General features: G+C 36.2%; 3 protein-coding genes across 3 annotated transcripts; 2 read left to right on the top strand and 1 right to left on the bottom strand.

The window, feature by feature from the left end:
• The first annotated feature begins 705 nt into the window (after positions 1-705).
• Positions 706-6,894, top strand: LOC148240265 (transcription elongation factor TFIIS-like). Its single transcript, XM_088211915.1, has 4 exons — positions 706-929; positions 2,163-2,200; positions 2,370-4,324; positions 4,437-6,894. Exon 4 carries the CDS (start codon positions 4,986-4,988, stop codon positions 5,859-5,861), a length of 876 nt encoding a protein of 291 aa, XP_088068041.1. The 5' UTR covers positions 706-929; positions 2,163-2,200; positions 2,370-4,324; positions 4,437-4,985; the 3' UTR covers positions 5,862-6,894.
• A 9,312-nt stretch (positions 6,895-16,206) lies between these two features.
• Positions 16,207-17,782, top strand: LOC110819789 (transcription elongation factor TFIIS-like). Its single transcript, XM_022049099.2, has one exon. It carries the CDS (start codon positions 16,636-16,638, stop codon positions 17,509-17,511), a length of 876 nt encoding a protein of 291 aa, XP_021904791.1. The 5' UTR covers positions 16,207-16,635; the 3' UTR covers positions 17,512-17,782.
• Positions 17,783-18,924: 1,142 nt separating this feature from the next.
• Positions 18,925-23,921, bottom strand: LOC110819696 (eukaryotic translation initiation factor 3 subunit B-like). The gene is made up of 11 exons (XM_022048981.2): positions 23,595-23,921; positions 22,638-22,875; positions 22,212-22,358; positions 21,350-21,478; positions 21,090-21,218; positions 20,921-21,004; positions 20,709-20,833; positions 20,419-20,617; positions 19,799-20,331; positions 19,607-19,715; positions 18,925-19,473 (listed from the first exon to the last, which is right to left on the bottom strand). The coding sequence occupies exons 1-11, from the start codon at positions 23,714-23,716 to the stop codon at positions 19,141-19,143; spliced, it is 2,148 nt and encodes a 715-aa protein (XP_021904673.2). The 5' UTR covers positions 23,717-23,921; the 3' UTR covers positions 18,925-19,140.
• Positions 23,922-26,733: the final 2,812 nt, after the last annotated feature.

Genomic DNA, 26,733 nt, shown 5'->3' with positions numbered 1-26,733 from the left:
TTTTATGCATATTAAACTATTTAATCCAAACGAAAACGAAAGAGTTTGATTAACTTATTTATAAGTATTGGTCTAGTTAAATAATATAATATTTAATGATTTAAGTATGACTATCTCGCATCTTAAATATAACGTGTTAACTAGTAAGATATATAGAGCAAATCTTAGACGATAACCTGTTGCATTATCGTTATCCTATAATGTAACCCTTGTACGTCAAACCCTATAGTTGAGAGCACGTAAATAATACTTTCTTCGTAATCATCCAATAGAGAATTAAAAAAAATTTCAAACTATTACAAGGTATTATTTAATTTCGTTTATTTGATTGATTTATTTTTATATGTTTTCATTTTGCCATCTTAAATTGCGAAAAAGATTTGGATTAATAATAATAAGTTTTAATTAATTAAAATTTTCATCTCAAACATAATTTGTATTTTGTCATATTTAATTTATTCTAGCAGCACTGATTCTTTTTTCAGCTTAAGAGGAATATATACATATATATATATATATGTATAAGTTAGTAAGTGGAAGGACAAGTATGGCCCTGGGTCTGTGTCTGTGTCTAGGCTTGGATGATAGTTTGGGCCTTGGTCTCGGTCTAGACATGGACGCCTGAGCCTGGACATATGGAAAATCTTAATGTGATATATTTATTCTCTGTCAATGGCGCGGCGGGCAACACAAGTAAAATAACGGTAAGTTGAGGGCATAATAGGAAATTCACTTCAAAATTTAAACTCTGTTTTCCTGATCCGACGAGGAGAAGATGAGTCTCTGTTTCTAAGAAAGAAGAAGGATAAGAAGCGGAAATCCAAACAAGACATTCACTGTTTGTTTCCATTCTTGTTTTCAAGATTAAGAAGAAGAGACTCTCTGGATTTCCTTCCATTGTTTTCATTCTTCTGCAAATCGCTTCTGTGGTAAGAAAAAGAGAGATTCAACCTCTGTGTTTTCTTTTAGGCCTTCTCTGTTCCAAATCGATAGAAGGGATTTACCAGTTTGTCTCCGTTCTTGTTTCGAAATAGAAGACATTCTCTGGGTTTCCTTCCATTGTTTTCATTCTTCTGCAAATCGCTTCCCTTTCCTTGCTCCTGTGATAAGAAGAGGAGAGATCTCAGTCTCTGTTTTCTTTCAGCCTTTCTCTCTTCCAAACAAACCGTTGAAACCTTTCCTTCTTCAGATTCTCTATTGCCTTTGAGAAAGATTTCAAGATGCACTATCTCTTGATTTCAACATGGCCAATCCACTAGTAGCAACTTGTGCCATTGCTTTGTATGACTAGCCTGATTAATTGTTCTTGTTCTTGCTTAATTGCTGGTATATTTTAATTCTTTTACGTAAACAAATCTAGACAAGGTATCAAATTAAATTAGAGCTCAAACCAAAAACGAACTTGTAAATCAAATGCAATATTCTTCCATTTGATTGGAATTTAGGAGAACAGACTAGAACATTATCATAAGTTAGAGAACTAATAAAATTGTTTAAGATGAAAGCTTTCTATTTGTGCTTCTCTTGCTAAAATTTAATCCATGTGTTTAGCTGTGATCGTGCTTTCGAACTGGCTATCATGGTTTTCCTATAAATATTTAAATCTTTTTTAATATATAAATTTTTGGGACATTCTCGTGTACATAGTCATGATGACTTAAATTAGATTATCAAAGATTAGATTTTTTTTTGGTTAAGTAGATGTTTTTAATGAGCATATGGCACCAGTATGAATGAGGTTGTATAGGCCAAGCATTCAACATTTTGTTGTTTATTCACGGTCTCGTCAGTGCGACAAAACATTCTGGATCAAAGATTAACCTCTGAGTTTTTTCTTTATGGACCTCTTTAACATAGTATTATATTTTCTCTCTTTATTATGTTCTGCTTGTTGAACACAGCTAAGGCTTTTGCTTCTCTGGGTGCCTGTGATAAAATGTATATGTGCCTGTAGGATTTAATGTGTATGTGCCTGTTTTTCCTGTTTGTGCTTGTCTTGGTGCTGCTAAAACCTGATGCAGGTGTTATAGCTGTGTGTATGTCTTTGCAACTCATTTATACAATCATGGTGGCCTGGTTTCACATTTCTTGACAAAGAATTAAATCTTCTTAGTTAATTGGATTAAGCTTGTATTTAGTGTTTCTCCTTTTTCCATTCATAGATTTTGGAAGCTCACACCGAGGTTATTAAAATCCTGAGGTAACTTCTACTTTCCTTGCCTTTTGTTTTTGACTTATGAAGCTGATTGCTTATCGATCTCGTTAATGAAATTCGGCATTTTGCTTCTGTATCAATTTTTTTTTTTCACTTTGATGTATAATTTTCTTGTTTATGCTATTTTGTAAGCTGGTTGTGTTTGTTCTTGTAGGTCATATGGGTCAATTAAGAAAAACAAGGTTATACACTAACCCAAGCTTTCTGCAACTTAAAAACAAATTGTTAACCCTCCAACACTAACTTTGCTAGCAATGCCAATCATTTTCTTGCGGCTTCAAAGTGCTTGGGAAGTGGTTTGGTAAGGCAGCAGCCAGTTTCTCTTCAGACTTGCAATGCTGCAAACAAGCTTCTTCGTCCTCTACTTTTCTCCCACAATGATATTTAATCTTGATGTGTTTGATCTTTTTTTGAAATGCAGGATTCTTGGTAATAGACACAGCTGATGTGTTGTTACAAAACATGGCTGTAGGTTCATTTTGCTTCTGATCAAGGTTATTAAGTACTTCCTGAGCCAGATGGTCTAATTCACTACGCTAGCTGCAGCCACATACTCCGCCCTTGCTGTAGATTGTGCCTCTATTCTTGTTTCTTTGAGTTCTAGCTTATCCACACCCATAAATGCTGTTCATGTCATCGACAGAACCTCCCTAATCACTATTAGTGAACCCATCAATTTACTTCAAGATTTCTTTCATAATAAATTTTATAGTCAAGGGATCCTCCTATATACCTCAACAACCTCTTCCCAGCCTTGAAATGTAATCCACCCAGAGATTGCTTGAGAGTAAACTAGCTGCGCACATGATGCCTGCCATAGTTCATGTCAAGTACAATAACCAACCATTAGGTCATTGAAACAGCATTGCACCTCATGAATTTTTGCAAGCTTTTAATTCCTTTCACAGCAAAATCTGGATCAGAATCATCATCAGAATCTGCTATCTCTTCTTCAGCAGGTTTAAAGGAAGTTTCTTCATCATCCCTAGCCACAAACTGATTTCTTGAGACCTCCACCTTAGTTTTATCCCAATTCCAGTGTGAATTTTCGTCCACTTTGACATTTCATGCAACAATCACTTTTTTGAATTGAAGATAGAAAATTCTATATCCCTTGGCAACATTGCTACCACCTGACATGATGCCAACTCTTGTCTTCTCTTCTAGCTTATCTCCCATGGTCTCTAGAATGTTGATGTAGTAAATGTTTCCGAATATTTTCAAGTGCTCCACTGTTAGTATAGTTCCATGCCAAGCCTCATAAAGTGTCTTGTCTCTCAAAGCTTTTCTGGTGACCTGCTTTGCAAATAAACAACCACATTCACAGCCTCCCACCAAAAACCTTTTGACAATATTTTTTTTTTCCAAACGTGAGACACATAGCAATCTCAGTAATTATTTTACTTTTCTTTCACTTACACCATTTTGTTAAGGGGAATAAGAAAATTTGAGATGATGTTGAACCCCATACTGCTCATAAAAGTTGTTGAAACTGTTGTTGGTGTACCTGGTGCTGTAATCGGATCTTACATCTTAATCTTCTCTTAATACTAACTTTAAACTATCGCAATAAATCTCTTGAACACTTTAAATACTTCCAATTTAAATCAGCCACACTGATGGCTGATTTCTGCTTTGGGCTGAATGGAGGAGACCTTATCTTTGATAAAGCCTTAGTAGGTGTTTTGGATGAACCTATGACACTAAAATGAAAGAGTGTGTGTAGGCCAAGTATCTGACATTGTTGTTTCTTCATGAGCTCGTTAGTGTAACTCTAAACTCGACTTTAAAATTGTAGATGAATAACATTTGTGGGTTTAGATACAAATTGCAGATAACCTGAAAAATAATGCAGATTGTTAGGATTTTTGCCTCTTGATGAACATGATGATATATATTGGATAATTTTCTGGGTTTAAATCCATAAGAGAAGAAGAATATGTGTAACACAGAAGATGACAGATTTGGTTAAAATAAAATCTGATATGCATTTTCTTGAATATAAATCTGCTGCAGGCTCTAAAGATAAAATGGTATAGAACTCAAGTTTTTTGGGATCCATATGAGAATGATGGATGAAATATAACCCCCGTAACCCCAAATCCTACAGTTGAGAGCACGTAAATAATACTTTCTTCGTGATCATCCCATATTTTGATTAATTTATTCTTATATGTTTTCATTTTGCCATCTTTATATTGCCAAAAAAATTTGGCAACAGCTAAGACCCGACCCGAGATTGCAACACAATCAACGGTAAGTTGAGGGCATAATAGGAAATTCACTTCAAAATTTAAACTCTGTTTTCCTGATCCGACGAGGAGAAGATGAGTCTCTGTTTCTAAGAAAGAAGAAGGATAAGAAGCGGAAATCCAAAGAAGACATTAACTGTTTTTTTCCATTCTTGTTTTCAAGATTAAGAAGCAGAGACTCTCTGGATTTCCTTCCATTGTTTTCATTCTTCTGCAAATTGCTTCTGTGGTAAGAAAAAAAGAGATTCAATCTCTGTGTTTTCTTTTAGGCCTTCTCTGTTCCAAATCGATAGAAGGGATTTACAGTTTGTCTCCGTTCTTGTTTCGAAATAGAAGACATTCTCTGGGTTTCCTTCGGTTGTTTTCATTCTTCTGCAAATCGCTTCCCTTTCCTTGCTTCTGTGATAAGAAGAGGAGAGATTCAGTCTCTGTTTTCTTTCTGCGTTTCTCTCTTCCAAACAAACCGTTGAAACCTTTCCTTCTTCAGATTCTCTATTGCCTGCGAGAAAGATTTCAAGATGGATGAAACATTGGAGATTCTTGCAGCTGCCAAGAAAGCCGCCGATTCTGCAAACATAAAGGGTATTCTTCGGGGTTCATCTGATATTTCCAGATGTGTTGATTGTTTGAAGGAGCTTGAAACTTGTCCCTCCAACACTGAACTCATCAAAACCCACAACATCTACAAGAAGCTGCAAAATCTCTGCAAGCACAAGAGCCGAAAGATCTGCTCTGCATCTTCCCGGCTTATCGATGTGTGGACGAAGAGAGAAATCGAAGTCTCAAAACGTTTGACGCGGCCAGGTATCATTCGCATCAAGTTGCGTCCAGCGCCTCCTCCTCATCCTAGTTCTGAAAATGTTTCAAACTTGTCCCCTCTTCAACCCTCATCTCTGAAGATGGAAGAGTCCACCAAAGCTTCGAACAAAGGGCTCATCATTCGCCTCAAGATGCCATTGCAAACTCCTGTTCAACCTTCATCTCAGAAAGTGGAAGATGCATCAAGAAAAAAAGTCAGGGCCATGCTTGAGGAAGCCTTCTCAAAGGTAGCATCAGAATCCAGGGGAAAGATTGGAAAGAATATGCGTTTTGGGGATCCTGTTGAGGTTGCTGCAATGGTTGAGTCTGAGATGTTTGCTCAGATGGGTACTTGCCTTGGAAATCAAAAGACGAAGTACAGGTCCGTTCTGTTCAACCTGAGGGATGCAAAAAATCCAGACTTGAGGAGAAAGGTTCTTTGTGGAGATATCAAACCTGCTGAGCTGATCAAGATGAAAAGTGAGGAGATGGCAAGCAATCAACTTAAGCTTGAGATGAGTGAGATAAGAAACAGGGCTGCACTTAGGGAAGAGTCTTTGATACGTCAATTAGCTGAATGTAATGCTGTATATTGATTTGTTTAGACCATTGGAAAGGAAGTAATATCCTGTATTGCTTCGTTGGAAAGAAATTTGATGTAATAGGTGAGTACCACTGTTAGAGTCCTGTTAAAATTTGATGTAAGTGAATATGGCTCTTTGAGCCTCTATGAAAAATTCAATGTAATGAGATGAACATTTTGCTGATTTGAAATTTTTCATTTTGTGCTTCTCTGCTTCTATTTTCCTTTATGGATTGTTCTTCTAGGCATCTAATGTACATAGGAACAATTTGTGGAATGAAGAATTTTTCAAGGGGATGAATTGAGAGAATCCCCATGGATGGAGTCTTGATTGGCGATGACTCTGCAGAGGAATTTTATGGTTGTTAGTTGTTTATTGTCTTTGATGGAGTCTTGATTGGTGGTGACTCTGCAGAGGAATTTTATGGTCGTTAGTTGTTTATTGTCTTTGATGGAGTCTTGAGAGTAATTATGTAATATTGTTAAAGATGAGAAAGCAAGATATAGTTCTTCAAGAAATTATGAGGGCATTTGGGAGAAATATTTTAGGCATGTCTGATTATATTCATGATTTGCAGCTCCACCAGCAAGAATCAATGTTGGTGTGAGTAATCCCTTTTGATCCCTTAAATTTAATCCCTTTTGGAAAGTTTGGATCACACAGTCACAAAAATTGAGAGAAATAACTAATGTTGCTTGACTGGAGGTAGATTTCTGCTTCGGGCTTAATGGAGGACACCTTGGCTTTGCTAAAGCCTTTGTAGGGGTTTTGGATGAGCCTCTGGCACCAAAATAAAAGAGAGTGTGTAGGCTAAGTATTTGACATTATGAGCTCCTTAGCGTAACTCTAAACTCGACTTTAAAGTTGTTTAGACCATTGGAGAAAAACTAGTAGTTGTTGTTTTATTTGAAGTTGACAGAAACAAAGGAAGAAGAAGATGCAGAGCTTAAACTTTATGTTGATGAAAAACTATTCATTTGATCAGCAGTAGTACATTTAAATAGCAAAAATAGAGGATAAAAACGTGTTCCTAGGATAAAGTTACAAACCAGGAACCATATTATCAACATTCTAAAGACTAGGTCTGCCTTATTGACTGAGTCCAACAAAAAAAAAAATCACGTGCAGTTCAAAAACACGTTTTGACACTCCTCCTTCCTTTTGGAACTGCAAACACCAATTCTTTGCCTTAGAAGCTCGAACTTGCTTATGGGAAGAGGCTTTGTGAACAAGTCTGCTAGTTGATCTCCAACCTACAGTAAATTAGTGTCACTTCTCCATTTTGATGCACCTCCCTCAAAAAATAGAGCTTGATGTTGAAATGCTTGGTTTTCCCATGAAACACTGGATTGTTTGAGATTGCAATGGCTGCTTGGTTGTCAACAAAAATTTTAGTGCTTTCTTTCTGCTTTATGTTTAAATCACACAAGATTTTTTTTAACCATAAAACTTCATTTGCAGCGGCTGTTGCTGCTATAAATTCAGCTTCTGCAGTAGATTATGTTATAATCTCCTGCTTCTTGAAACACCATGAGAAAACCCTTGAGCCTAGATTGAAACAATATTCTGAAGTGTTTTTCATATCATCAACTGATCCAGCCCAATCACTATCCGAAAAATCACACAACTTGAAATTTTTACATCTTTTAAACTTAACTCCATTATCAACAGTACCTTGACATACCTTAATATTCTTTTTGGTGCAATTAAATGCATTTTACTAGGGCAATGCATAAATCGTGATAAAAGACTTACAACAAATAGAATGTCAGGCCTTGTTGCAGTGAGGTACATCAGACATCCAATCAAACTCCTGTAATAACCTTCCTCAACTTTATCAGCTCCATCTTCATTACTTAGTTTCTCCTTTTGATTCATTGGTGTGCTTACTGCCTTGCATTCTTTCATCTTAAACTTCTTTAGAATTTCCTTTACATATTTTTTTTTTACCAATGAACACTTTATTTTCTCCTTGTCTGATCATCATTCCAAGAAAATAGGTCATGAGACCAAGATCTGTCATTTCAAAAGTCTGCATCATTTCCTTTTTGAATTCTTCATCCAGTTTTGTATTATTTCCTGTCACCAGAAGATCATCAACATATAAGGACACAATGAGTGTGTCATTATCTTTATGTTTCACATAAAGAGTGGCCTCAGATAAGTTTTTAACAAAACCAAAACCTATCAAGTGCACATCTATCCTGCTATACCAAGCTCTTGGTGCTTGTTTCAAACCATAAAGAGCCTTTTTAAGCAGGTAGACCTTGTCTTCTTCACCTTGCTTCACAAATCCTTCAGGCTGCTCTACATATATCTCCTCCGACAAGAAGCCATTTAGAAAGGCTGATTTGACATCCAGCTGAAATACTTTTCATCCCATTTGTGCTGATAATGCAAGCAGCAACCTGATTGTATCTAACTTTGCCACAGGAGCAAAGGTATCAGAATAATCAACACCGTATATTTGAGTATACCTTTTAACGACGAGTCTGGCCTTATGTTTGTTGATAGAGCTGTCTGTATTCAGCTTTGTTCTGAACACCCACTTGATGCCAATGACCTTTCTTCCTTCAGGTCTCTTAACCAACTCCCAAGTTTTATTTTTTGTAATCATAAACAGCTCCTCCTCCATTGCTTTCTTCCACTTTGAATCCTGTGATGCTTCTTCAGGATCACCAGGATCACAAATTGCCACATTACATCTTGCATAGATGTCTGAAATTGACCTTGTACCTCTAAGTAGAAGATCATCTTCCAGTTCTTCTTGCCATGATCTGCTAGGTTCTCTTTAGTAACAACACTTCCTGGTTCTTTTAAATAACTATTTTGCTTCTACAAATTTTTCCAATCCCGTTGTTCATCCTCTTTAAAGTGTGCATCCCTACTGATTGTCATTTTTTCTGTTTGGGGATGATACGCCTTGTAAGCTTTAGAAACTGAACTATAACCCATAAAGATGCCTGAAATTTCTTTTTGGTCAAGCTTGTCACGTTTTACCTGTGGCACGTGAAAAACATACACAGCCAAATACTTTAAGAAAATTTAATGAAGACTTATACCCATACCAAGCTTCAAACGGAGTTTTATCTTCCAAAGCTTTGGTTGGAAGTCGATTTTGCAAAAAAACTGCTGTATTGGCTGCCTCTGCCCAAAACTTTTTTGGTAACTCTTTCTCATGCAACATACATCTGGCCATCTCCATTACCAATCTGTTCCTTCTTTCACTAATTCCATTCTGTTCTGGAGTGTATGGGACAGTAAGCTGATGTTCAATGCCATCTTTTTCGTAAAATAAATTAAACTCTGCTGAAGCATATTCCTTTCCATTATATGACCTCAACACTTGAATCTTACAGCCACTTTGATTTTCTACCATTTTCTTGAACTTCAAAAATACACTGACAACTTCTGATTTGAATTTCAAGAAAAAGATCCAACACATTCTTGTGAAATCATCAATGAAAAGAATGTAGTAAAGACTACCTTGTAACGATGGTGTTTTTTGAGGTCCAGCAGCATCCGTATGAATAAGTTGTAATTTTTTGGAAGCTCTCCAAGTTGATTTTGAAAATGGCAACCTGTTCTATTTACCAAATTGGCAGGCAGTACAATCTGGCAAATAATTGTCAAGCTCCAGTAGTCCTCTTGTCAAGTCACTTTTCTGCAATCTTAATATGCTTTGAAGATGACAATGGCCAAGCCTCTTATGCCAAATTTCTGTGCTGCTGGCTTTGGTGAAATAAGCTATCTGCACCTCCATAGGTTCATATGAGAAGCTTTTACCTCTCATTTTAACCCTTAAAATTTCTTTCCCAGATGCATAAAAAATAAGGCAATGGAAATCTTCAAAGGATACCTTAAATCCTTTCTCTAACAACTGACCAACACTCAATAGATTTTGATCAATTTCAGATATGTAAAGGACATCAGAAATTATTTTTGTACCTGAGCTGGTTGTAGTTGCAACAGTTCCAATCCCTTTTGCAGGTAGATAGCCTCCGTTACCTATTCTGATCTTCTTGATTTTTTAGGGCCTTAAATCTTTGAAGAGAGTGTTATCAAAAGTCATGTAGTTTGTACAACTACTGTCAATCAGCCAACCTTCTGAAGAACTTTTGGTTGAAAAATATGTCGCCACAAACATCCTATCTTCTTCGTCATCAGCAACTTGAGCAACTTCATCTTGGTTCTGGAATTTATTATTGCAAATCACAACTTCATGTCCATCCTGACCACATTTGCTACATTTGGCATCTGGCCTTCTCCCACATTTGAAAGGTGGATGACCTATTTTACCGCAGTGTTGACAAGGTGGGTAGTTCTTTTTCGAATTTCTACCATTGCTGCGATTCTGGTTGTTTGCAGAATCTTCAGAAGATGTCGCTTGTGTTTTTTTGTCAGTATTTTTCTTGGTTTTTTCAGCCACCAGGTGCTTGGCTGGCAGAGCTCCTTCGACAACACTTTCTTGCCTCATTAGCCTCCTCTGATCTTGAGCTCGCAAGGCATTTAGCAGCTCTGTCAAAGTGATCTTGGACAATTCCTTTGTATTTTCCAAGGTGGTAATGGTAGCTTCATATCTTTCTGGCACAGTTACAAGATAAGAACAGAAGACATCCCCAAGACGGCCTTTCGAACCAGGTACGGACACTATGAGTTTCTGGTCATGCCATTTGAGCTAACCAACGCCCCGGCAATCTTTATGGATCTGATGAACAGGGTCTTCAGAGAATTCTTGGATCAATTTGTTATTGTGTTTCATCGATGATATCTTAGTCTACTCAAAAAGCAGAGAAGAACATGCTCACCATCTTGCCCAAGTTTTGCAGGTCCTCAGAAAAAAAAAGTTATATGCAAAGTTGAGTAAGTGTAGATTCTGGCTTGAGCAGACCACCTTCCTAGGACACATCATATCGAAGGAAGAAGTATCAGTAAATCCTGAAAAGGTTGAAGCGGTACTTGGCTGGGAGAAGAACATGCTCACCATCTTGCCCAAGTTTTGCAGGTCCTCAGAAAAAAGAAGTTATATGCAAAGTTGAGTAAGTGTAGATTCTGGCTTGAGCAGACCGCCTTCCTAGGACACATCATATCGAAGGAAGAAGTATCAGTAAATCCTGAAAAGGTTGAAGCGGTACTTGGCTGGGAGAAGTTGACATCAGTTAAGGAAATCTGGAGCTTCCTGGGGATGGAAGGTTATTACCGCAGGTTCGTTGAAGGATTCTCTAGTCTAGGAGCTCCTCTAACCCGACTCACAAAGAAGAATGTCAAGTTTGAGTGGAATGAGGACTGCGAAAGAAGTTTTTCAAAATTAAAGAAGCGGCTGACTACTGCACCCGTGGTGGCTTTACCGAGTGGATCGGGGGGGTATACAATTTATAGTGATACCTCCTATCTAGGCCTGGGTTGTGTCCTGATGCAGCATGGGAAGGTCATAATATATGGGTCCAGACAGTTAAAGAATCATGAGAAGAATTATCCCACCCATGACTTGGAGCTTACCGCAATCATACACGTCTTGAAAACCTTGCGCCACTACTTATACGGAGAAACCTTTCAGATCTATACCGATCATAAGAGTTTGAAACACATATTCACTCAGAAGTATCTCAACATGCGTCAGAGAAGGTGGATGGAACTCCTTAAAGACTATAATTGTGATATCTTATACCATCCGGGTAAGGGCAACGTGGTAGCATATGCTCTCAGCAGGAAAAGTGCAGGTATCTTAGCCCATTTGATGGTTTCAGAATGCAGGCAAATTGGGGCCACACAACAAGTTCGACTTCAGGACCTGAGGAGAGTCACATGTTTGGGCTGCCTGACAGTCCAGCCTGAGTTAATCCAGAGAATAAGAGAAGCTCAGTCAGTCGACCCTGCCCTAGTAGCCTGCAAGATCGATACAGAACAGGGAACAAGCCCAGAATTTCGAGTATCTGTCGATGGGTTACTCCGGTTCCAAGACAGAGTGTGTTCCAGACGACAGCGAGTTACAGAGAGACATCATGACAGAGTCCCACAGCTTGAAGTTTGTCATGCATCTCGGAAGCACTAAAATGTACCAAAGCATGCGACCCCGGTTTTGGTGGAATGGGATGAAGAGAGACATAGCTGACTTTGTATCAAAATATTTGGTATGTCAGCAGGTCGAAGTAGAGCATCAGCGCCCAGGTGGGCTACTTCAGCCTTTACCGATCCCGGAGTGGAAGTGGGAACACATCACCATGGACTTCGTGACGGGATTACCCAAGGCACGTTCAGAACCACACGCCCAGGGAAGCTACTTGGGAGCTAGAATAAGAATTTAGAGCCCAATATCCCCATTTGTTCGTCCAAGAGTAGGAGGCAAATTTGGGGGACCAAATTTCTTAAGGGAGGGAGAGTTGTAACACCTAAGTGTTATTATTTTTATTTTTTAATTATTTGAGTTTTTTAGATTTTTAATTAATTTAATTTGATTTAATTTAATTTAATTTCATGAAAATAAAAATAATAATAATGATAAAATTGGGTAAAAATATTATTTGGATTTAATTGAAATTGATTTTAAGAAAAATTGGTGAAAATTTGGATTCTAGGGGTGGTTTTGAAAAGAAAATCGGAAACCAGGGGTCAAAATACAATTTAGAAAAGTTGTGTCACGTCAGCACCCATGTCAGCAGCCATGTCAGCGGCCCGGTCAGCAGCCCCGGCCAACTAGGACACGCTGCGTGGTAAGGAAACGCTGACCAGGGGACGGGCCACGTAGGCGATCCACGTGTGCGCTATCGGACAGCCCAGATCCGTTCCCGCGCGCACGGACGGCCTAGATCAAACGTGCGCACGAACGGCCCAGATTCACGCGCACGGATGGCCAAGATTTAATCAGGCACGGACGGCCCAGATTGCATCGCGATGGACGGTCCAGATTTAATCCCAATTAAATCGCGATCGAACGGTTCAGATTTAATCTTGATGGACGGTTGAGATTAAAAGGCAAATGGTATAAATAACCCCACCCACACCTGACCACAAAAACCCTAGCCGTCAGTGCTTCGCCAGAGAAGAAGAACCAGACGCCGGAGGAGCTGGCCGCCGCCACCCGCCGCAGCACCGGAGAAGTTTCCGACCGTCGATTGAGGTAAATTTTCTCCCCCTGGCTCGTTTTTCGATGTTGAATCCGCCTATAGGCAAATCACCGGCCAAACGGCCGAAAAACCTAGCCGAAGCCCAGCGGCGCCGCCGCGCCCCTCCTCTGTTTTTGCCTCCGATGAGGCCCTTCCCGGCCTCCGTTCGATGCAAATTTTATACTACTGTGATCACCGTTCTTTTCTTTATAGGTTGATTGGAGCCAAACATCAAAACACGACTCACGCCGGAGGAGCCGCCGCCGATAAGTCTCGGTTTTTCGTGATTTTTTGGTCCACCGAGGGCCTTAGGGTTGTTTTATCTCAGGGACCGATGCAAGTGTGGCTGAATTCGGCCGAAAATGGCCAACCCGAGGCGAATCGCCACTGTTTGCGGCGGCGCTGTCGCCGGAGCACGGCGGAGCCACCGTGCCGAAATTCTGATATTGGCCGAAAGGGGCCTTAGGTCTGATTTGGGATTTTTTGGGACACGTGCAGGTACCGGTAATGCGTTTCAGTTTTTCAGAAAAAATTCAAGAAAATTAGGGACAGCCTGTAGGCACACTGTAGAATCAAATTCAGACCCCAAAACAGGTAAGGACCCCTCACCTTATTTCCTATCACGGTATTAAAGCTAAATAAATAATTAAACTGTACTGTGTGACTTTATAGATGTATAATTGATTAAGGTTGTCAATGGAGCCCGAGTCTGATATAGTATTGGTCTGTTATTGTTTGGTCTAATTTTCAGTATTAAATGCAGCATGATGTTTGATGTAATTATGTTGTGATCTCGTATGCATGAATCATGGTTTTTTTTATTATGGTTTGTATTATGGTGAACCCGATACTGTGTTATTTTGTTTGGTGTCAATTACTGGTTTACATGTCGTGTATGATTGGATGATTGAGATTAAGGAAAAAGGCAAAAAGGTTATGTGAATTGATAAGTGAAAAATGTGAACAGCTTGACTAGATATCCTGGGAGATGGTGGACGGACCAGGTCCATAGAGAACCCTACCGGGAACGTGGTCTCTCATACCGGACGGAGTAGGGAGACCTTATGTGTTTTGGCGCCTATACCGGACGGGGTATGGGGATAGCCCGTTTCACCCTCATACCGGATGGGGTATTGAGGTTCATGGTTTTGGCGCCCATACCGGACGGGGTATGGGGACGGCCCTGGAATCAGGTTGTAATGCTAATTGCTCACGAGTAGCGGGGACCCCTTATGGATCCCCGTGGATACTAGTAGGCTGGTAAAAGAGAAAAATCTGTTGTTTAATGATTGAAATGCAAAGGTGTGGTAAGTGTTATCTTATACAGTTTATATGATTTCATGATGATGATAATGTTATTGCTTTCATATGTCGTTTTCATGGATCTCACCAAGGTAAGTGAACAGTAAAGATTTTTATATTAATAAACGAGTTCGTTATAAATTATGCTCCATTGCTCATTTTTGTTTTCTACCCACCTTTACTTCCGTGGCGGTGAGATAGTGTGATGTCTTTACTGGGCTGGTGTAGCTCATTCCTTATTTAACCATTTCAGATCAGGAAGACATTGTTCCCGAGCCCGTTCTGCAGGAAGACGGCGAAGGGGACGCCTAAAGACTCCATAGTTATATTTATAGTTCTTATCTCGAGTATCTCTTTTAGTTAGTTTGTTTTTTCATGTTTTGAATACATTTTGGTGATTGTGTAAAGGATGTTAATCAAAATTTTTATTACACTTCCGCATTTGACATTTTTTATACATATATTTCATTTAAATTTCCGGGGCCGTTACATTAAACACTTCAATTTTAAATTAGCCACACTGGTGGCTGATTTTTACTTTGGGCTGAATGAAGGAGCCTTGGCTTTACTAAAGCCTTAGTAGGTGTTTTGGATGAGCCTAAGGCACCAAAATGAAATAGGGTGTGTAAGCCAAGTATTTGACGTTGTTGTTTCTTCACGAGCTCTTAGTGTAACTCTAAATTCGACCTTAAAATTATAGATGAATAATATTTATAGGTTTAAACAAAAATTGCAGATAACCTAAAAAAATGGTATAGTTTGTTAGAATTTTTGTCTCTTGATGGACATGATGATATATATTAGATAATTTTCTAGATCTAAATCCATAAGAGAAGAAGAATATGTGTGTCACAAAAGAAGTTCGTGGGACAATTTCTTAACCTCTTAGGTACAGTGGTGTGAATAGATGATAGGTTAACATGTTAAGAGATTGTATCATAAAATTATTGGACAAAGCACAAAATTTGATATGAATTTTCTCAAATATAAATTTGCTGCGAGCTCTATAGGTAAAATGGTATAGAACTCAAAGCTGAGTTATTTTAGTCGATACTTTAAGTTAGAGTTATAACAGATTAAGAATTTTGTTGAATTCTTTTACAAATTTAAAATTTTCTTCGAGTTAGTTCAAATTTTAGAGTAGAGTTATTTTATAAATGAGATAAAATTTAAAAAATGTCACAAGCTAACAGTACGAAAATTCTAGCTTATATATATGTTTTACAATTCAAATGAACTATATTATTGAAACAAATAATTTGATTAATGAATAGAATTTTTTCGAATCCATTTCATCAATCTGAGAAGACAAATAAATTGATAGTAAAATGTTTAAAGAGCAAATCTTGAATAAGAATCCTTCGCATCATCCCACAATGTAACCCACGCACGCTAAACCCTATATTTAAGAGTAAGTAAATAATAATTTAATTTTACCCTAAATATTAAAAATTCAGATAATTTAATTCATATCCCTCTTAAATTGCGAAAATAAAAAAATTGGGTTAACAAAAATAAATTAAAATTTTCATTTAAAACATGATTTAGATTTTTACATATTTAATTTATTCTAACATTGATTATTTTTTCAGCTTAAGAGGAATATATACATATATATATATATATATGTATGTATAAGTTAGTAAATGGAAGACAAGTATGGCCCTGGGTCTGGGTCTGGGCCTGCGTCTGGGTCTGTGTCTAGGCTTGGATCATAGTTTGGGCCTTTGTCTCGGTCTGGACATGGTCCTGGGCCTGGGTCTAGGCATGGACATGGGGAAATGCTTAATGTAATATATTTATTCTCTGTAAATGGCGCGAGGGTGCAGCAGCTAAGACCCGACCCGAGATTGCAACACAATCAACGGTAAGTTGAGGGCATAATAGGAAATTCACTTCAAAATTTAAACTCTGTTTTCCTGATCCGACGAGGAGAAGATGAGTCTCTGTTTCTAAGAAAAAAGAAGGATAAGAAGCGGAAATCCAAACAAGACATTCACTGTTTGTTTCCATTCTTGTTTTCAAGAATAAGAAGAAGAGACTCTCTGGGTTTCCTTCCATATTTTTCATTCTTCTGCAAATCGCTTCTGTGGTAAGAAAGAGAGAGATTCAACCTCTGTGTTTTCTTTTAGGCCTTCTCTGTTCCAAATCGATAGAAGGGATTTACAGTTTGTCTCCCTTCTTGTTTCGAAATAGAAGACATTCTCTGGGTTTCCTTCTGTTGTTTTCATTCTTCTGCAAATCGCTTCCCTTTCCTTGCTTTTGTGATAAGAAGAGGAGAGATTCAGTCTCTGTTTTCTTTCTGCGTTTCTCTCTTCCAAACAAACCGTTGAAACCTTTCCTTCTTCAGATTCTCTATTGCCTGCGAGATAGATTTCAAGATGGATGAAACATTGGAAATTCTTGCAGCTGCCAAGAAAGCCGCTGATTCTGCAAACATAAAGGGTATTCTTCGCGGTTCATCTGACATTTCCAGATGTGTTGATTGTTTGAAGAAGCTTGAAACCTGTCCCTTCAACGCTGAAATCATCAACACCCACAAAATCTACAAGAAGCTTCTAAATCTCTGCAAGCACAAGAGCCGAAAGATCTGCTCTGCAGCTTCTCGGCTTATCGATGTGTGGAAGAAGAGAGAGATCGAACTCTCAAAACGTTCGACGCGGCCCGGTGTCATTCGCATCAAGTTGCGGCCTGCGCCTACTGCTCAACTGAGTTCTGACAATGTTTCAAAGTTGTCTCCTCTTCAACCCTCACCTTTGAAGATGGAAGAGTCCACCAAAGCTTCGAACAAAGGGCTCATCATTCGCCTCAAGATGCCATTGCAAACTCCTGTTCAGCCTTCATCTCAGAAAGAGGAAGATGCATCAAGAAAAAAAGTCAGGGCCATGCTTGAAGAAGCCTTCTCAAAGGTAGCATCAGAATCGAGGGGAAAGATTGGAAAGAATATGTGTTCGAGGGATCCTGTTGAGGTTGCTGCAATGTTGGAGTCTGAGATGTTTACTCAGATGGGTACTTGCCTTGGTAATCAAAAGATGAAGTACAGGTCCATTCTGTTCAACCTGAGGGATGCAAAAAATCCAGACTTGAGGAGAAAGGTTCTTTGTGGAGATATCAAACCTGCTGAGCTGATCAAGATGAAAAGTGAGGAGATGGCAAGCAATCAACTTAAGCTTGAGATGAGTGAAATAAGAAAGAGGGCTGCGCTTAGGGAAGAGTCTTTGATACATCAATTATCTGAATGTAATGCTGTATATTGATTTGTTTAGACCTTTGGAAAAGAAGTAATATCCTGTATTGCTTCATTGGAAAGAAATTTGACGTAATAGGTGAGTAGCACCGTTTGAGTCCTGTTGAAATTTGATGTAAATGAATATGGCTCCTTGAGCCTCTCTGAAAAATTCAATGTAATGAGATGAACATTTTGCTGATTTGAAAATTTTCATTCTGTGCTTCTCTGCTTCTATTTTCCTTTATGGATTGTTCTTCTAGGCATCTAATGTACATAGCAACAATTTGTGGAATGAAAAAATTTTCTTGGGGATGAATTGAGGGAATCCCCATGGATGGAGTCCTGATTGGTGATAACTCTCTTTATATAATTGTTTTGTTGTTTATTGTCTTCGATATTAATTGCTAATTTTTCCAGGGCCTCTTTGTTTGTGTGTTTCTTTTCACAGCTAGCTTGTGTGGTCTGGTCTGGATTGTAAGTTTATGTAGCAGCAACAGTGATCTAACGGGCTTTGGTGCTGCAGTTATGACTATGTGTGTGTTTGTGTTGCAAATGGATGAACTAGTTTTCGTGTTTAGTATTTCTTTTGATGTATATATAAAGTTTACTTCCTACTGCATTTTTTAGTTATGCAGATAACAGTAACGCAAATAAGTATTTCTAACATTATTGAAACTGTAACGTTTATAAGTGAAGTCTCGAGAGAGAATCCAAAGTTCTATAACTAGTCGAACTACGATTTGCCATATGATTTATGCCACTATCTCTTGATCTCAACACTGTTGATCCACTAGTTATGTACTTGTGTCATTACTTTGTATGATTAGTCTGATTAATTGTTCTTGTTTTAGTCTTCCCCCTGGCATCATTTGGAAATCAAATGTAAACAGCTAATGCTTTTGCCTCTGATAAAATACTTGGACTCTTTAGGCCAGTGATTGACAAGAACCAAACAGTTGTAAATGTCATGTTAAAGATACTTCCCCCATTGTGATTTTCATACTTGCAGGTTTTCAGAGTTTATAAGAGTTTTTGGAATTGGAGAGTTTACTTTCAGATTTTCATATATATATATATATATATATATATATATATTCTCTGGAGTGAGTAAGATGGGAAGAGTGGTAAAGATCTTTTGTTCTTTGTTATGGTGTGGGATAATTGGGTGAAAGAGAATGAGAGATCCTTTAGACAAAATGTTACTGGACAGAGTGAGTTTGTGGATTGATTAAGAACAAGATTACTTTGTAATGGCTAAACTTTCCAACTATGGAGCAGCTTTCTTAATCAATATTTTTATTCCCCTTCCTGAATTAATATAAATGTAAAATAAATTGATAAAACTTTCATAGTCTAATGAAATATAAATTTCATAAAATTTGAATTTTTTTACAAGCATAACCTAATATTGTATAAGCCAATAAAGAAAGCTCCAAAAATGTTTTGGATGTTGAATCTAGAATTGTAATTGAAAAGAAGAAAGAAAAGAGAAAGAATACAACCATTACAAAATTGAACATTTGATCCACCACGATCAGAGTTATTAACTTTAAGATGGGACATGTAAAAAGATTAAGCTTCCTACAAACAAAATACTAAGTTATCAGACTGAACAAATGTTTCCTGGGTAATGAAATTCCTCGAAACTCACTCTTCCCTACTCGAAAGAAAGGATCTCCTCAGAGACATCCAATAATTCCTCAACCTCGATTTCTTTTGCTTCGTACTCCTCTTCTTCATCGCTCGCTTCTCCATCCCTCAATTTCTGCCTCTCTAGCTTTTCTTCTTCGTGCAACCGTTTCCACTCGTTCACCCACTTGTCCCATTCTTCCTTCAACAATCTCCTCTTCTCATGATCCTGCTCGCTCAAAAGCAACGACACATCCTGATCCTCTGCCTCATACTTCTTACTATATTTCTTCAAGTTCTTCGCAATCTCTTCTTCTTTCTCTGCACTCAAGAAAGATGGAGGCCTAGGCCGCCACAGAAACTATTGCAAAACAGACGTAAATATTTAAGTCTAGTTAGTTATGAGTATGAAACTTAGTACTGTTAACCCATATTCAACTGACCTCAAAACTATCAACATCAGCTAACACAATTATCAGACTACTTCAAGTTACCTGGAAGAAATGATCCTTCAGTATCCTGTACAGTAGTTTGCCATTGAAGGACCAAATGTTGAAACCATTTTCCATTTCATGAACTGATGTCACTGAAGTTGCTACATACCTACATATGCAAACACAAAGCGCATGACCAGAAGCATGAGAGAATATACAAAAAGCAATCAGGAAAAAGATCACTCAAGTTACCTGCCAGTCGGATCCCATTCGATATCTGTTGCCATAAAATGTTCGGCAGTTGCCATTGTCTCCAGCTCATCAACGTTATAAAATTCCAGCTGGCCATTGAAGCCCTTCAATCCTGCCAGGATTATGAAACGACCAGCAGGTGACCAGAAGAGAGCATTTGCTTGTTTGCCTTTTAGGGTAGTGAGTTTCGAGACCCGAACCATATTGTTACCACTTCGCATAGTGTAGAAACTTACATCAGGCCTTGGACTATCACCATGAATAACAGCAAATCTGTGACCCTTGGGCTCCCAAGCAAAAGCAATTATCTTATCATTCTTATTGTCAAGCTCCAACACTTCAATCGGTATGTCCCTTTCTTTAATCCGGAAAAGTTCAAATCCTGTGTATGTACTCTTCTTTGTTTTTGTATAGCGATCCACCTTCACAGCAAGATATTCTCCATTGCTCTGCCAATACATTTTGCAATCGCTAACACTAAAAAGATTTTTCTGCCTTAGTTCCTCTTTGCCAGGGACTTGAACAAGACTCACCTGCAAGATGTATGAATATGTTAACCGGGCTTATTAAAAGAGAAATAAAATATATAAAAGGCCTCACCATAAATTATGAGTACTTACCCTTGCAGGCTGGTTACCACCACCAAGTTCGGGTACAAAAAGTGCAAAAATGGGATCAGTTGGCGACCAGCTAAAATCCATAACATTTTCAACCTTCAAAGATTTCTTTTCAATAAGGCCAAAGGTCTCAGTGTCATAGACTGAGATCATGTTTTTTCCAATTTTCGCAAAATACTTGTCCTCTTTCCCACCACCCCATCTAAGGAAAAATAAATAAGTCACCAACCAATCATCAGGAGAATATGGAGAAAAAAGATGAAAGCAGCTCGGACACTTGCAAGGCTAAATACCTGAAAACAGGCCAAGACACGCCTGCAACACCTCCAGCTCCTCCAATGGCAAACTCATCAGCACTTCCACGAAAATCTCTCATCACTTTTCCAGTTCTCACATCAAAGATATTAATGACAACTTTCTGAAAATTAAGCCCCACGTTAGGAATTGATTCAATAGAACAATTGACATAAATATTCAAATGCAATTTAAGGACAAAACTGCGTACATTTGCATCTCGAGGATTACTTGGTTCATGGCTGCTGTAGGTCACCAAGTATTTCTCACCAGGAGAAAAATCAATGAGTTTAACCTGTATTTGGTATCATTAGAACTGAAGCAAAAAGCCATAAACAAAGTTGAAAAGAGTTGACTATGAACCAGAAAATTAATCTCACCTGAGGATGAGCATATCGCATCAAGCGATTGAAGGTCGTAGCACCACCCCAAACAGCAGCACCTTGTCTATGAACTGTTGCCAAATAGGTCCCTAGAGGGGACCACTGCACAAAGCTCTCTGTCCAGTACTATAAAAACGAGCAAAACATCACCACCGATCATGACAGCAGCATTGTATAGATAATAATTGCAAAGAAAGAATCATTGCAAATAAAAAATCAGCTTATCAAAAGCACACTGGTGAAAGTGGTAAACTCACAGAACGCTTGTAAACAGGCTCAGGCTTCAAATGTCTTGCATCATTCCATAGAACCTCAGTATCTGAACCAGAACGAATCACAAACTGGTCTCGAGCCTTTTCATCAGTCAACCACTTTTGCAGATTTTCCTGTAATAGCAATCAAGTGGGGAACAACAAGCTCAGAGCTCAAAGAAAAAAATTTCTTCAAGTAGATAGGAAAGTTATATACAATTCTCTACTCCATAGAATTAAAAAAAAATAATAATCCACAGTTAATAATCAACTAATCAAGTAGTTTACGCAACAAGTACATGCAAGAAATGAGATATAACAAATTGCAAACTGATGTTAAAAAAAATAACAATAGCTTCAACAGATGATAAAACTACATACAAACACACACAAAAAATGCCTAAAAGAAGTAGAAAACAAAATTTGATGCCTGGACCAGGATAAACAATTGTTGCTAGCTACATTATCAGAGAGAAAAAATTTGAACCAAATGAGTCATGACTGTCCCATTAAAGTGCAATCATTTGACTATAACGCAAAAGACTAATTATTCAACCCTAACAGTTGTCCTTGCTAGCTTGACTCTCTTACCAGGAAACAATGGGCATGTTTTGGAAAAGCATTTGGCAGAAATAAGAAAATTTGAAAGAAGAAATATGTGTAATCAAATAGGCCTAGAAGTCACAATAATGTCAAATCAAATGTGCTTTAGCAGCACGTCAAGATGGATGGAAGCAGCATTTTAAAAATAAATAACCAAAATAAATTACTAATTCATGGAAGCTTATATTATCATACTCGCTGAAACAACAGATAGAAACAGGAAATAGAAGACAAAAAATACAAACTGAACCTAGTAAGTAAATACCCCAGGAGTATATGGTCTAATTTCAGGGGGAGCCCACTCATCCGGAACTTTCATGAACTTGTCAAAATCATCAAACATGTTAACAGCAAAAATATGTGATCTGTCCAATTTGTAGCCATTTGTCTTCTCCCTCGCGAGTTCAGCTTCCTACATAACAACCAAAAATGAATCAAATCTTCCATAAGAAGTACATAATTTCTGAGTTATCAAGTCATAAAACCGCCAGGCATCAATAACTAGTGCCTTGAAATAGAAAACAGGAAGCACAACCATAGAGAGTAATAGCTCACACATGAACAGGAACCAATGACAACTGTCCAGTGATATCAAAAAAAAAATCTAGGTTATATGGCACACCATGTCCTGCTTGATGGTAAAATAATTGATCTATGCTTTTACTGTCTAGGAGGGGGACGTGAGAGAAACCTGAGGAGTATTATACTCAATGAAACAGTAACCCAAAGTTTTCTGAGTTTCGGGATCAACAGGCATCCAAAGGCCATCGTCTTTAATGAGGCCAATCTGACTATAAATTTTACGAATAACACCTTCAAGCTTCTCAAACTTTTCCTTCGGAACAACTGGAAGATTATCAACAACAATAATGTTTCCAAACCCAGATTCAAACTCCAGCTGCTCATCTTGGTAAACATCCTCGTCATCACTACAAAACAGAAGAAAAACATCAAAATAAAAGAACACCAGAGAGTTGAAACTATAATCAGAACACACAGATCCGAATGGTTAAGGAAAAATTAGAAATTGAAGGTGACATGTTTTTCCCTTAGATTGCATATCCGGGTGTCAAAGTTTACCACAGTTAACTGGTTTTGCTGCTTCAACTTCCATGAAAGCAAACAAAAAAGAAACAGGTACTTTCTCTATCATAATAAATTATGCAACAAAGGTATTGTCAACAGAAGTACATATACAAATCCCAGCAAAACAAGAAATTAACCTATCCATAACTTCCAGTTTTGCATTGAAAAATTAGTACTTTCTTTTCAAAATGAAAATAACGAAAAAGAAAAAACTAAACATCAAGCAGACCACCAGAGACATGCTATATTGTTTCAACTAATAACCGTTGTGCTTCGGCTTTGCTACACAAAGATGGTTAAAAATACTCTTTATGTTCACAATTTTTCTTTTTTTCCCCACTGACAACCAAACAGACGGAGGGCATAATTACCCCCTTTTCCTTATTTCCTATACTTATCAGTAACTACTAATTCAACATGTTCTTATTCTACAAAACAGTATACAAACCAAAACTAAAAATAAATAAATAATTAAATTGAAAAATATAAGGAACTGGCAAATGGAGACCAGGGCCCTTTCTTAGTTTTTCTAGGCAACCAACAAAAATGCTTAAAAATTTACCTAACGATGCCGAAGTCATCACCAGGGGGAAGACGGATTGAATCGCAATCCACATGGGCGAGATTGATTCCCAGCCGCGCTGCTGTCGCCTCTATCTCATTCATCAACATTACATCCGCCATGTTTTCAACCTTCTCTACCAGATTCTCTCTCAATACGTGTTGAGAGAGAAACGAGGCAATATTCAGACAGAAAAAATCACTCCGAGAAAAAGAGCAGTTGAAGCTCCGTGTAGCTTGGATTCCTGAACGAGAGTGAGGAAGAGGAAGCGGGAGAGGAAGCGTCAGTGTTTCTAGGGTTTCAAAGAGAAATTGGGTTGAGCTGGAAGAAGAATGGGTCGAATGGATTTGGGTTTCACGCTTAGTGGGTTTAGGGCTGAAGAAACAGGGCTGGGTATCAAAAATATAATATTAATTTATTATTAAAAACTTTATATTTATTAATAATTAATTAAATGATTATTTAATTAAATAATAAGAATTTGAAATTAATATTTATTGAATAGAATAAACTAATATATAAAATAAAATAAATTTCAAATCATTTAAGCTATTAGAATAATTTTTGAAAAAAATAAATAAATAAATAATCCAAATCAGCCCCCTAAATTTTATTAATGCTATAATTTAGTCTCAAATAAATTCTTTATTATAAATTATTTTCCGAACTTTCAACATTGTTTCAAATTATTTACGTTGTTTGGTTTTTAACGACAAAATTAAAAAGAAGCTAAAATTTGTTTCGAAAAACAAAAGAAATGATCGAAGTGTTCTCGAAAATTTGTCTAAAGAAATGAATGGATGGTCGGGTGCGCCATACACATATGGATTATAAATATAAGTTCTTCATTTATATATGCATGTTATTTTTTAATTATTTTAAATTTATAAAAATTAAAATATTTTCTTAAGTTTTACTCATTATGTAAATAGAAAACGTTCTCTTAAATTATTTATATATCGTATTTGAGAGTGAAAATAAATTAAATGAACTTTTATCAAATATAATTTTATTATTCTTAACATTGGACACATATCAATTTATTTAGATGGTTAGCTAACAATAAGTACATTGGATTATAAAAAAAAAAACTAGATGTATACCTATATATATAGATATATATATACCTACATATATAAAAATAAATTTTGAGTATTAAATGTGTACATAATATATAAAAATGTATATATGCATAGCACATATTATTTATATGTGATCCTCACATTCTCATATATTTTTTAGAGTGAGTATTGTACTATTCATATGATTTCTTACCGTGGTTATACTGCTTTAATTATTTTTAAATAAAATTTTATTCAATTTTTTTTGTAATTTTCTTTTTTAATATATTTTTTTACATAAACATTTATGAAAATTGACTTAAATATATATTTTATATTTTATAACATAAATCAATTTTCTAAAAAAATATTTAAAAATTTATCTAATTTTTATAAAGTTTTAAAAATAGAGAACCTCAGGTAAAAAATTTAAAAACTTTAAATTGGATTTTTTCATATTTTTCAAAAGAATCATAAAGGGAAAAAGTGAAATCACCTACTTACATTAAATCATACTATATCTAGATACGTACATTTTTAATTTATTCTCTTTTAAATGTATCTATATAATTTCGAAATATAACATATAGTTCTGTTTTTTTTTTCTATATTTAAGAGATTTTCAAACTTTACTCAATTCTTTTAAATTTACTAAAAATATTTTTTTAAAAAGTTCATTTAAAACAGTATTAGTATAAATTAAATAGTTGTCGTTTCACTAAAATAAATGCATGTATTCCAATACAATTTCTTAATTAATATTTGCTTATGTGATAATCTTGAGTTAATTATTTTAGTATCTATAGTTGTTGAAAGCGTATAATATTAATTAATCTTATCACGACTAACGATATTTACTTAAGAGATTGAGTATCATTCAATTTATTTCATATATCATTTATTATTTATTGAATTACTCTACTTATGCACTTATTGTAATAGTTTTAATTTGAAGTAAAAATTAGTCAAAATATTATAAAAGTCAATTCATACTCTTGTTTGTAATCGTATTTTGATCATTAAAAATTTTAAAAAATTATCTTAGAAAATCTATCTATTAGAGCTCATATGCATGGAGAAAAATACTTAGATATTTAAAAATAGCTGAAGAAAAATATAAAAGTTTTTGTTTGCTTTCTTAAATTAATTCCATCAAAAAGTTGTTGAAATATAAAGAATATAAGATCTCTAAATGCGTGAAGGAAAATAGTGTTTAGACTTTATATATATGTCATATATATCAATTAGTTCAAAACGATGTATTTTTTAACATTTCAATTATAACACTTATTATATGATGCAATACATCATATCGTGCATTCACATTTGTTTAAAAATGTATGTGAAAAGAATCTATACAATGTATTACAATATTTACAATTATAACGCATATTTGACAAATCTCTTGGCTAATTGCAATACACAATGTACTATATTATAAATGTTCTTCATGTGAGGCATTATGCAATCCCTAAAATTATTTCACGTGCTCGATCACGTGTTAATATGTCATAATATGTGATGCACAATATCATATAATACGTTAAACCAGTGTAGAGATTCATAATTAATAAGAGATTATGTGATCAACATATATCACGTTATGTCATTATACAAATTACTATTTTGATAAATTCATTTCTAAAATATTGTAATCTTTTGATAATTGTATAAAACATTGATTTTAGTATTTTTAGAATCAAAATAATCAATAATAATTTTCAGAAACAAATCGTTTCAAAACAAACTTTTTTTTTTTTTTTATAAATGAAACTTAATTCTTAAGCTATCAAATTAGAACGACCTACTTAGAAGTTTATTCGTTTATTTACTTTTTTGTACACATCAAATCTTCCATTTACTTTCTCTCTTAATATTTGTTCTATTAGATCCTCATGCTTAATTTTGCTATCATTTACTTTTGCTTTCTCTCTCAATTTTTTTAAATGAAATCGACAAACTCTCTTTTTCCGTTTTAGCTGTACTTCGATTTGTAATATTACATTTAATAAATATTAATACAATATTAAATTTTATTACCTATTAAAATTGATTAAAATAGTTCAATAAAAGTAACT

The sequence above is a fragment of the Carica papaya genome, chromosome 9, assembly GCF_054855325.1.
Source record: "Carica papaya isolate Zhongbai chromosome 9, ASM5485532v1, whole genome shotgun sequence".
Classification (NCBI taxonomy): Eukaryota; Viridiplantae; Streptophyta; class Magnoliopsida; order Brassicales; family Caricaceae; genus Carica; species Carica papaya.
The sequence above is the reverse complement of the archived record's forward strand: the minus strand, read 5'-3'. Positions and strand labels throughout refer to the sequence as shown.